The sequence below is a fragment of the Netta rufina genome (genome assembly GCF_964035555.1).
Source record: "Netta rufina genome assembly, chromosome: 3".
In the NCBI taxonomy this organism is placed as follows: Eukaryota; Metazoa; Chordata; class Aves; order Anseriformes; family Anatidae; genus Netta; species Netta rufina.
Genome location: NC_140125.1, coordinates 6,400,756 through 6,413,365, shown reverse-complemented (window position 1 = coordinate 6,413,365; position 12,610 = coordinate 6,400,756). Strand labels below are relative to the sequence as shown.

The following is a 12,610-nucleotide window of genomic DNA, read 5'->3' as shown; positions in this document are numbered from 1 at the left end:
CAGACCTCTCAGTGGCAGCAGCAGTTTCCTGTTTGTTTTGGCTGTCCCACATCTGGAAGTCAGTGGTGCAACACCCAGGAACACAAGTAAGTCATTTCTTTTTTTACACTGGTGTTTTGCAATTGGTCCAGTTGGATTACTCCTGCTAGTGGAAGGAGATGAGAAAATTCAGGCCAGCAAATCATACAAGTGGACACTTGTGACCCTAAAATGGAAGCTTTTGCTAACTGTAGGGAAAAGCGATATGAGGCATATTTCCAGAAACGTACTAGGGCTGCAGTATATACTGTTTGAAGAGACTTGCTATTATTTTTTGTGTTTTGGAGAATACTTTGGATGTAAGTAAGTACTCTCAGATTGTAACAAAAATGGTCACAAAATCTCTTAGCCTATACTTAATTTAGGGATCTCAATTTTATAGCTAGATTTTCTACTTTTACCTAAAGGTTGCCCCTTCATCAACCAATATACTCTAAATGGAAATTGCAAGGTTAGGCAAATCTTCTTAAATATTTATGAAAAAAGGTATCTGTACTTTTAAAAAATTAGAAAAAATTAGAAAGAGAGAAGCCTAATCTACTAAAACATGGCATTTTTCAAGAGGTTGTTCTCCACCCTCTGTATGGACACCTCCAACAAAAGTAATGCAACGTTTACTAAACAGTCTTTGTACATATATCCTATTGATGTTAGGTGTCTGCTCTTGTTAGTGCAACAAACCTCACCTAAGTGCAAAGGGGATAACCAACTGCAAACTTTTAAGGGAAGACCTCTCCTGCTGAAACAGCAGCACATCATTATCTTCTGCATCATTTAAGTTTGTATGATGGGGTTGTCATATGTTGGTGTCCTGTAAAATAAAATATATGGGACTTAACTCCTATACAAACTCAGTTAGACGTATCAGTTAATGGAGAAAGTAAACTGCATGAAAAATGATGCATTTTATTGAATCAACCATGTTTTCCATAGGGAGCTTGCCCTTTCTTGGTAAATTTGTTTGAAATTGCATACTTAAATCATTTGAGAATTAAGTTATTCTTGCTAACCTCAGTGTGGCTATAATTAAGAGTAACAGTTCCTTACTTTCAATTTCCCAACTACTTGCCTGTCAAATTTATCTAACAAACAGTTGTTTGCTAAAGAATTGCAAACAGTCATAAATTATTGGAGTGGAACATGTACAGAATTTCAAGAGGAAAAAATGAATACTGTTTCTTCCAAATTAAATTTCACACTGAGGTCAAGTAAGGCAGTACAGTGCATGCAGACTTAGCAGTGGTAAGCATCGTACCAACCAGATTAACATGGCATTTTTAATAATCTTTCCCTAAAACTGTCTACAGTGTTAGAAACAAATTCCGTCTGCAGTTAAACCAATCTCAAAAAAGGTATTTGAAGAGGCCGCAAACTATATTCTCCACGTTTCTTGAAAGATCTAATTTATCATCTGTTTTATAATCCCTTTCAGTTCACCTCTGATGAGTATGCCCTTTCCTAGGGAGACAATTTGCCACTTAATACAGTGGATGTTAGAGAACTGCAAATGCTTTCTACTGATTCACGTAGCTTACCTACCTCCGATGGTAGTATTTTACTGCAGTTGAATCATAATTGATCTCTCAAGTTAAGTTGTAGGTAAGTGCAAATGAGATCAATTTCCCCCAAGTAAACCTGTTTTATATACATAGTCTGACTTAGAGGCCACCTCATTCACTAAAAATCCATAAATAATGCTTAAATTATATACAGTATTATAGAAGTGGGTCTTTATTCTTCCCACAAATAAATTATACGAAAAAAAATTTAACAATGTATAAAAAGTAATGCCCTAACAAAACTACAGTGCTGTTATCATTCCATATTGTCTTTGGATTGCTGCAGTAAAATACGTATTTCTTCAAAATACTGCTTCTTCCAACATTGTCTTGTACTATCTTCGTTAGCGACAGGAACACCTTTGCACTCTAACTGCAGTTCTGTTTCAGCAGCCATATCCTTGAAATTCAAGGTAACCGTTGCATAATGTTCTGAAGGAAGAAAAGATAACATTTCAATCAAGTGTTTTTCAATGGGTTAAATTAAAAGTATGGTAGCTAATTTCATCTACTTTTGCCTGCATCTGAGTGAAGCCTGTTTTCACAGATGATAATTTCTGTGGACATCAAGCTGTTCTCTAAAAAAACACAGACTAAGCAAGCTTCCAGTTAGCAAGGCTGTTAACTGTCATGTTATTGTTTGTGTTTTTTTTCCATGCAAAGCGTAGCCTCTGTTAGGGGTCCTCAGAAAGACTCACCATCAGGCCAGTTTCTGCACCTCCACTTCAAGACAATTCTTTGGCTTGGGACCTGGATGAAAAGAAGAAGATTCCTCCCATTAGCATGTTCTCTGCTTTCGGGATAATTCACACTGCAACTACTGAATGCTAATTCTTCCCTGAAAAGTAAGGAGAGAAACATTATCTTGCATAAGCAAAAACACCACTGCAAACAGTATGGAAATTGCTTTTTGTCTGTCTGTTTGTAAATAAACTGTTTTCATTAAACTCTAAGCTTGCTACATTCCATTATTTTCATCTCTCTATGGAAAGGTCATGCTGATTAAATACTAGTGTAAAATATCGGTTTTATTGCAGAGCTTGAAATGGGGGCAAATCATGCTTTCACCCCTGCACTTTACTCCCTGTCATCTGGATAGCTATAAGATACCAAGTCTAACCTCAGCCACTCTGCACATGGTTTTCAGAGGTTTCAAAAACAGAGCTGAGCTCTAATCACCACTTTTTTTTTTTTTGGTATTTGCAAGAGCACTCAGTTGGAGACAGTGAAATATATGCCCTGAACAGCAGAGAGATCATTTCTCCAGTTACATGAAGAATAGATTTGGGAGATAAGACTTAAACCTGCTTTCTAATACCTCTTAATCTATTAATTAAAAAAAAAGAGAGAAAGACGGTGCTCAGTTCCCTCCCCCAGTGCAGGTCATTAAAGTATAACTGATCCCTGTTCTTTTGCTGGGGAAGAAAAAAAAATCACATAGTAGCAATTTCTGCCTTTGTTGTAGAGGAGCTTTTCTAATGTCTGTTCAGTTCATGTCAGAAACTTAAGGTACTTTTTAACTCAAAGAAAAAAATGAACCATCTCCACCCCTATTTTTTAAGTACAAAATAGGTTTTGTTTGTTCTTACCAATTCTGCGTATTCACCACTGACACAGCCATCAAACATCTGGAGTTTCCCCCCTTTCTCAGCTTCAATCACAGCAGGACACTTGGAAAACTTCTGTACCAACTAGGAAGAAAAAAATACAGCACAAGTCAGTCACCTACAACCATACACTAATAAATAACGCACCATATTATGAGACAAGGGGGGTTTGTATATAAATTATATAAAGCTGCAGTTTTATTTTGTGAATTTGGCTTTTCTTCCTTTTAAGTTAAGAACTAATAAAAGGTCTAAGCCACCCTAATAAGCTCCCACTAAACATGTAAAGCAGAATGCTCCTCCTGCCACCTTATAGAGCTTTCTGCTTGCTATCTCACGAACTTGACAACTAGGTCAGAGAGCTAGCTTTTGTTCAGTGGTAGGACGCCATCGACCTGACACACTACCTCAGCATCTGTCAACTGTTTTACATTTTCTCCACTGAAATTCCTCAGTGGCTTAAAACATGAATCTTTTCAGCAAAACTTAACAAATAATGACTATCAGAATTATAAATACTTAGTGAAGTTACAAGAAAACGACAGCTCACTAATTTCTGGATGATTACCTCTCTCATTCCATTTAATGTACCTAGAGAAAATTATCTTGACACTACGAACGTTACACATTTTATCACTTACACAACTATTCAGATGTAATGAATGCCTCCTTCCTCGTACAACCCTTAAGCTCTTCTACTGAAAGCATCACTTACTTCCTTAGTTGTGAAGACGCTGTAAAGCTCATCTGCTGGAGAGCTGAATATTTCTCTCATAATGATCTTCACGGTTGGAATTTTTACACCAACTATATCCGAAGAATGTGGTGAAACAGAAGCCTGTAAAGCAAACAATATTCACATGAATGACAGCAAAATCAGGCAATTCTAAGTTCTGAACATTCAACCTTACACATGCTGTGTTGTGAGTATACAGTAACTATACAATGTACTTCCACATTTTTTACAGTAATATTAATCAAGCATCCAGTAATTGAAGTGACACAATGGTAAGTAATTCACACCAAAGACATCTGTAAGACAAAGACAGCTAACTTCAGACTGTGGGAAGTGACCAGTGCTGGTGAACTCCACCCTCACCTTGCAGAAGCTCCCAGCCTTACAGAACACCGTTACAGATACACACTGGTATCCCCACCCAGCAGACCCACACCCGGGTTCTGTGACAGGCATCTCGGTGTCACATGCCCTGATGACAGCAATGAGCAGGCAGTGCCACCCCAAAGACTTCCACGTTTGCAGGAAACCACAGGGATACTTGTTACCACAGCAAAATCTGCAGGGACTGCATTTATGACAGTATTAAATGTGTCTGACACTTGAAGCCAGCATACCTGCACAGCGTTCCCACTTAGTTTTCTCTCAGCAGCCACATCCTGACCAGCAGCTTTCGTTGGCAGAATCATTCCCAAGGTAAACTCTGCAGTGAGGAAGAGCACTGTTCAGCACAACATTTGAGCCATACAACCGCCCTGACACTGTGCTGTGTCATGAAGACTGCTGGCCAAAACTGCAGAATGGGGAAAACCACTGGGATGCACAAAACGGGACATTAAAGATGGGAGCACAGAATAGGCCATACAGTTCCAATCTGGTTTCCATCCCTAACCCATGTGTCTTTATTACCCATAGAGTCAAAAAGCAATTTCCACCAAAAATACAGGCTTTTCAAAAATACCTGACCCCAATTTAGTAAGATTTGCCCATTAAGGCATACACCATCTCCATTAACTTCTCAACTATTTATCAGCAAAAGGACAAAGAGGGTAGAGCCCTGTTCTGCTAGCCAACCAGGCAGCCCGCAGGTCTTGCAGTGATCTCTGTGGTCAGCACGTGTAACAAAAATATAGCCTGGATCACTACAGAAGCTTCTGGACTCTAAACAGTTGACAACAACAAAGATCTTGACTACAAGGCCTAACATTTTTACCTCAGCTGATGACAGTCAGAAAGAAAGAGAAAAAAAAAGAAAAACCCACCAAGAACTTGCCAGTGTGTCACCCATCTCTTTGAGAAATAAGACTGCATAAAAACATACGCAGCACACTGCCTTACATTACCTGTTTTAAGTGCTTTCAGATAATCTCTGAGGGCCTCTCTGACTTTTGTGGTTCCTTCAGTTCTCATAAGGTCCTTCAGAACATCACCTTCCCCTTTCTTTTTGCTAACATTTATCTAGAAACAGAACAATGACAAAGTCTAAGACACATCTAAACATTAGCTTTTTGGATTCTGGCAATAGAAGAGAATATTTTGTTTACTATACTCAGGGGACAGCTGCAGTTTCAAGTTCATTATATTCTCCATTTATCCTACCTTTGCTAGAAAAACATCCTTTTGGGTTTTCACTTAAATAAATGCAGTATCTCATTTCCAGATCAGCTTATTCAAGATCAAGTATAAACGGTTGTCTAATACACAGCAAAGCTGAGGAATCTGTAGAAGCCAGAGTGTCAACTACTATACAACAACCAACTAGGAGAATCCTTAAGTTTTAGGTTGTTTTTTCTTTAGGATTTTAACAATCAGAGCTCTTCTCAAATGTGTAGTTAGTATACAGTCACAAACGATAATTAGCAAAGAAAACAGTGCACATTCCTAGTAGGTAAATTTGAGAACAGAGATAAGTGTAAGATTCCAAATATGAAAATGAAAACAAGAAGAGCAAAATAAACTATCCAAGTGCAATTATCCCACTTAATCAGAGCATAAATCAAAATATGATGCCTATACATTGATTAACGCTTTACTTAAGAATTCTGAACCTATATAGCCATATCAGTATTTCACACCTACCTCTGTATCATCTACCTCATTTTCTTCTGACAGGTTAGGAATTTCAACAGATCCCTTATGTTTCTCACCAGACTCTTTCACTGTACCTGTATTAACATAACGAATTCTTAAATGCATTATTAAAAAATATTTCCCCCATCACAAGAGCTTGGAAATCAGTTGTTCAAAACTGTTACTTGAAGCAAGTTGCCTAGAATCCAATTTAAAGGAACTAAATAGCATCAAAAAGTCTCAAATGTGTCACAATACTTGCACAGTAAACTGTTCTCAGAACTGTATTTCCTGCACAGGGCAGTCAGTGGGTACACATACACACACAGGTACACCCTCTCATTAAGCTCATTTCACACTACCGTTCTGCTCTCATCTTCAGTTGTCAGCTGTTCTAATACTCTCCACTTTCAAAGACATGTCTGCCATCACAGAACATGAATCTAAAAAGGGGGCAGGGGAAAAAAACAAACTTCCTCCTCCCCTAAATTTCTCTGCCCATTAATTAGAAGCTCCCTGGAATGCCAGCTGTTCCTCCTTGAGTGCCTTGAAAGCTCCTACCATACAGAAACATGACCATCAAACACACATACGTGTGACAGACAGGTGGATGACTGAAACACAGAATAGGAAACTCCACTTGTGAACGTTTGAGAACAATCCTTCTGCTCTTCGCAGTTGTACTGCCGCTAATACTGCACCCGTCAGACAGACCATGCAGGACCAGAGAACACGCTCTGCTCCTGCGTCTGTCTGGGCAAAGGCCCACGGTCACTTATCTCCAGGGCTATAAAGCTCTACGAGCTCGATACACGGGTTCTGGAGCAGGAACCCTGTCCCGTGCTTCCTTGCTTTAGACCTTTCTGTGGAAGGATTTAATGCAAGGTCTAAGGTAAGGAATGATCTAATGCAAAGTTTTCATTCCAGTGGAGACCCCCTTGCCTTACAAAAGCATTTAGTTATTTAAATTTGTTCACCATTTAGATCATGTTAAAATTTCTTCAGAGAGCAATAGCAGAAGCATGCACTTCTGCCCCAAATCCAGTTATCTTCATGCTGTTCTATCAGCAAGACTAAAATCCAAACAACCCAGTGTTAAGCATGACTGCAAAAGGGGAGTTACCATCAAGGCCAGCATTGTATTTATTTGGATTCTCTCACCTTCAAAGGAGCTAGCTAAATACCAACTCCCCTTCATTGCCCACACCCCGAAACAATCGGCAGCCTACGGGGCCGCACGAAGCGCAGATACAGCCTCCTGGCTAAAGGTCGAGGCCACACTGAAGTACACAAAGAAAACACTCAGACATCTCTCAGCCAGAAGAGTGAACAGTGGTTAGTAACGGGAAGTGGAGTGTGGTGCAAAGGTTCCATCCCTGTCAGGCACAATTCGGTGAAGCACAGCATGGGACGCAGGCAGTTAGTCCAGAAGGACAGCCACATCCGCACAGCAAAAGGTGAGCTCCAGGACCTCCCTCGGGCTTCTCAGCGTCTCCCAGGAGAACCTGTTAGCTCAAGTAGGAAGCCAGGTGAACGACTTAATTACCCCGTTACTACGCTTCAGAACCCAACACACCTCCCATGCAGCCTCCTCAGTTTTCTCTCTACCGTGTCCTTCCAGTTCCAGGATGAGCACCAACAAAAATACAGAGCACTGTTTCTGCACACGTTAAAGCAAATCTTATGTTCAGCTACTCTCCCCCAAAATAAGTGCAAGCATGCAGGAAGAATTTTTTAGGAGCAAAATACAACCTTGACTTCTATCCATTCCACTAATTTTATTACCAATGTTAAGAACTCTTAAAATAGATTCCCTGGTAACACAGGCCAGGATGACAAATTTAGGTTTATATAAAAACAGTGAACAGACTTTCTCTCCTTTGAAAAATGGTTGTCCAAGGGATTGATGCAGATGTTATCTGTGCTGGACAGTAGAGTCCCACCAGTTAACAAAGTTGGTTCAACATTATGTAGGTACAGCTGTGGTACAGCTTCACAATTTTACTATCACTGTAATGTAAGCAAATTACCTTTTACGAAAATAAAATACAAATACTCCAGTAGCAGAGCTACTATTTAAAAAAAAATGATTATTTGGTTTGTTTTCTGACAATCCACTATTTTAGAAAATTAACAGTAAAAGCATGCTTCCCTACTTATAAAACCACTGTTGCAATACATGTTTAAAAGGACATACACCAGTCCTCATAAAGCTTCCATCACCACGTAGAAGGATCCATTAAAATACTCATTACATCCTCAAAACGTGAAAGAGGGAACAGCCATTTTGCTCAATTACAGTGCCATTAAGTACTGTCAGTTCCTCACTTTCTTGGTGCTCTGTAATCCTAATTGCTAAGGGGCATATTTTTCTTCCCAAATTGGACTTTCCAAACTGGCTGCAAATTTCAGGAATTACATCTTTTTGTTCTTAGGTATCCACATTTTAACTATTGCTTGAATTCCTAGTTATCCTGGAAGCCATGCAGAAGGAAATAATTACAGAAACTGTTGTTTTCGCAGTTTGGTCTTAACTCTCATTTCTAATTAAGAGCTCTCAGGAAACACACAAGGTGGTGGCTAGCAAATAAAGATCAAACAGCCTCAGCTTACTGCAGAATTTCACCGTGTAGTAGCAAACTCCTTCAAAACTAACCTCACACATCACCTAGCCCACTGTTAGCTGTCTGTACTGAAGGGCACAAAGATCTCACACGGAAAATATTGTATGAAGAATTTGTATAGAAATGTAAACAACAAAACACTGCATATCCGCCTATTTCTAAGCTTTGGACACTGAAATAAAACAATCAAAAAGAAGACCAAAACTATTTAAAACTTTGATAATTTGAGCTTATTTAAAAAACGGATTAGAAGTATTTACATTGCGTTGATACAAAGCATACCTCCCGTGGTGTTTTGTTTTTTTATGTTTGCCTTCCTTTGTGTTAAGATTTAGACCGCACGTGTAACTATTTCCTTGGTTCATAACACATTTATAACGTAGTTAGCTTCCGAGGTGAACCCAAACTTAGCCCAGGTACTTCTTTACGCCTCCTCGCCTCAGTTCCGAGTTCGTTCAGCCAGGAGCACCACCCTCACCAAACCAAACGCTGGAGTCGCGCTCAGCCAAACCAAAGCGGAAAATAAATAAATAAATAAATAAAGCGACCAACAGCCGAACCGTGCCGGACACGGCCCCACAAGAGGCAGCGGAGCCAGCAGCGGCCGCAGCCCCTGTCAGCAGGGCTCGGCCGCTGCCCGCGCCGCCCGCGATCGCCTCCGAGCCGCCGCCCGGCTCCCCTCAGGCCGCTCGGCGCCACGCGAGGCCCCCCCGCCCGCCGCCCCCGCACCTCTCCAGGCGAGCCGCAGGTTCCACTCGTAGAAGAAGATGAGCTTCCCCTTCCGGCTGCTGCAGGACGCCTCGCCCTCGGCCTGCTTCAGCTCGCTGATCTCGCAGCGCCCGGCCTCGCCCTCCACCGCCAGCCCCACCAGCACCTCCTTCAGCTTGCTCTTGGACCAGCCGGTCGCGTCCCGCTCCGTCCTGCGGCGGCACAGCGGCGCCGTCAGCGCCCGCCGGCCCGCGCTCCGCTTCCCCGTTCCCCTTCTCCCCTTCCCCCCCATCCCCTCGCGGCCGCCCCCGGCCCACCAGTGCCAGTTGTTGACGTTGGTGGCGTCCGCGCGCTCCTCCACGATCCAGCGCGGGTCCCCCTGCCCCCACTTGGCCATGGCGCTGCCCCGCCGCCCGCGGCCCGCCCGCGCCGCCGGACAGAAGGTGCCAGAAGCCGCCCCTCCCCCGAGGCGGCGCTGAGGCGGCCCCGCGCGGCTCCCGGCCCCTCAGGAGGCGCCGCGGCACGAAACGCGCCCGCACCACCCCTGTGTGAGGGCGAAAAGAACAGAAACAGGGGGACGAAGGCTCGAGAAACGCCTCGTCTGGCCCTAAGGGAAAGGCAGCGCAGCGGGGAGCTGGCTGGTTTTTTTTGCGTTTTGCTTTTGTCTCCTTTTATTCATAACAGACAGAATTAAATAGCCCGTAAGACGTCCTGGGAAAGTAACTGCATCACAACCATGCCACAGCTCTACCGCTTGTTTTCTTTCTTGTCCATCTCTTACAGCACAAACAGGAGTAGCAAGCATTAGAAGGCGGATAGCGTCCCCCTATTATTACACATTTAATTTTGTATTGTTACAGCAGTCTTGTGGCTTTCATAAAAGTTCTCTTCGCCAAGCACAGCTACTGAGGAAAGCTGTCCTCATCGGAGTCATTGAGTTCGGATTCTGTATCCAAAATAATGGCCGCTTCTGAAAATTTTACTCCTTTTATTCCTTTGTCAGGGGCAGGTGTAAGTGAAGGAGCTGAGTCATGCTTTGAGGCGTCCTGCAAGAAAACAAAGAACACAGCTGAGGCAAAGCGACGGATGGTAGAGTGGACAAAATCAAAGCACCAGAAGTTGCATCACTTTAATGTGTATTCTGCCTCTGAAGCCTGCAGTGAAAGCATCATCTTCAAGGCTGCAAGCTTCAGGAGCAGCAACACATGAGAACCCTGTCCTGTACATGTTCTGCAAAAGATGGAAGAGAACCACCCTTCTTTTCTGCTTCACAAAATCCTCCTCCACCCTCCTAAGCAGAGACAAACAGCCCCTCCTCAAAGATGGTCATTACTCAAGATTTTTTTTTTTCCCATGGATGAGTTCAGTCACAAGTTTACAGTTTTTTAATAATTATTTCAGTAATTTGAAACAACTTTCACTCCATTCATTGCAATTGAAAAGCCATTTGCCTGTTTTGTTGTGATTTTGGCAGTGGCTTGGCACTTACATTTCTAGGTAGAGCAGCATTTTCAGAAGCTACCTTTTTTTCTTGTTCACTGCTGATATCTAATAGCAGTGTCTCAAGGTAATTGCACTTTTCATCGGCCTGAAGTGCGTCTTTGTCAGCATTGCCTTCTTTGGTATCCTGCAGGTTGCTAAATGCTATGGTTTCAGTTTTTCTGAAAGAGAGTTAAGAGAATTCATAACACCTTCATCTTGCAAATCGTTACGTGAAAATAATCTTGGCTTGTCTGAAACAGAGAAATACGTATGCTGATTTCAAAATTACTGGGATTTTACCCAGTTGAATGATATGTAGCTTCTTGTAGCCTGAAAGCTTTTTTCCTGGATAAGGCTTAACAATAATGATTTGTGATACAAGATTAAGAGGTATTAGCTCCCTCAAAGCATAGATACTATAGCCTATTACTGTAACAGTTCTTAGAAATCAACATACATGCTATTGAAAGATGCAAGGAAAATCATATGTTACCAGAATAACCAAGAAACACATCTTTTGATATGCTTTTTTTTTTTTTTTTTAATAAATTTATGGTATCAGCATTCTACTTACACTTCCTTTGTGTCCTCTGGTTTCACTAGGCTGTTCAGACTTCCATTTTTGTCAGCTAAATTCGGATTATCAATACCCTCCACTTCATGTAGCTTCTTCACCAAGTATTGTTGGTCATACATTCTGAAAATGATAAATGCATTAAAATTAAATTGCTCATTCGTTTTAAAGACTGGCTTTACAATTGTTTTCCAAATAGAATGTGAAATTACTGGTACCACAATTTTAATACACAGCATCTATTTTCTGTATTATTCTGGCAATTAGTTTTGAGTATTGCCTATTTTTTGATTATATCACAGAATCACAGAATTTCTAGGTTGGAAGAGACCTCAAGATCATCGAGTCCAACCTCTGACCTAACGCTAGCAGTCCCCACTAAACCATATCCCTAAGCTCTACATCTAAACGTCTTTTAAAGACTTCCAGGGATGGTGACTCCACCACTTCCCTGGGCAGCCTGTTCCAGTGCCTCACAACCCTTTCGGTAAAGAAGTTCTTCCTAACATCTAACCTAAAACTCCCCTGGCTCAACTTAAGCCCATTCCCCCTCGTCCTGTCACCAGGCACGTGGGAGAACAGGCCAACCCCCACCTCGCTACAGCCTCCCTTGAGGTACCTGTAGAGAGCGATAAGGTCGCCCCTGAGCCTCCTCTTCTCCAGGCTGAACAAGCCCAGCTCCCTCAGCCGCTCCTCGTAGGACTTGTTCTCCAGGCCCCTCACCAGCTTCGTCGCCCTTCTCTGCACCCGCTCAAGCACCTCGATGTCCTTCTTGTAGCGAGGGGCCCAAAACTGAACACAGTACTCGAGGTGCGGCCTCACCAGAGCTGAGTACAGGGGGACGATCACCTCCCTAGCCCTGCTGGTCACACTGCTTCTTATGCAAGCCAGGATGCCGTTGGCCTTCTTGGCCACCTGAGCACACTGCTGGCTCATATTCAGCCGACTATCAACTATCAACTATATATTAATTGTAACAGTGTAAATATGAGCTAACCTCTTGAAAACATTTCTTTTCCTCATCTACATAGTCCCACAGGCATTGAAGTCAGCAACAAAATGTCCCTTGACTTCAGTACACAAGTTAATGTGGTTAGACTTAACACGTGTATATTACAGCTACTTATGGCCCCCTTCACAGCCAGAATTTTCTGCTATCCATATTTCTCTGTTTTTAAAAGTATTTGTTTCTGCTGTTGCTTTGTGCCAAA

At 42.1% G+C, this 12,610-nt stretch overlaps 1 protein-coding gene across 3 annotated transcripts; it reads right to left on the bottom strand.

The window, feature by feature from the left end:
- Positions 1 to 13: 13 nt before the first annotated feature.
- On the bottom strand, positions 14 to 9,775 carry LOC311208391 (activator of 90 kDa heat shock protein ATPase homolog 2-like). Of its 3 annotated transcripts, none has more exons than XR_014618337.1 (11): positions 9,661 to 9,775; positions 9,365 to 9,555; positions 6,021 to 6,106; positions 5,285 to 5,399; positions 4,559 to 4,644; positions 3,921 to 4,043; positions 3,188 to 3,289; positions 2,297 to 2,348; positions 1,579 to 2,030; positions 726 to 850; positions 14 to 145 (listed from the first exon to the last, which is right to left on the bottom strand). XR_014618337.1 is itself a non-coding variant. In XM_084285098.1 (9 exons), the coding sequence occupies exons 1-9, from the start codon at positions 9,738 to 9,740 to the stop codon at positions 1,855 to 1,857; spliced, it is 1,011 nt and encodes a 336-aa protein (XP_084141224.1). In that variant the 5' UTR covers positions 9,741 to 9,775; the 3' UTR covers positions 926 to 1,854. The 3 variants fall into 3 exon arrangements, 1 of the variants encoding a protein (XP_084141224.1); XR_014618338.1 differs by having other exon boundaries at positions 19 to 142; XM_084285098.1 differs by lacking the exons at positions 14 to 145; positions 726 to 850 and having other exon boundaries at positions 926 to 2,030.
- Positions 9,776 to 12,610: the final 2,835 nt, after the last annotated feature.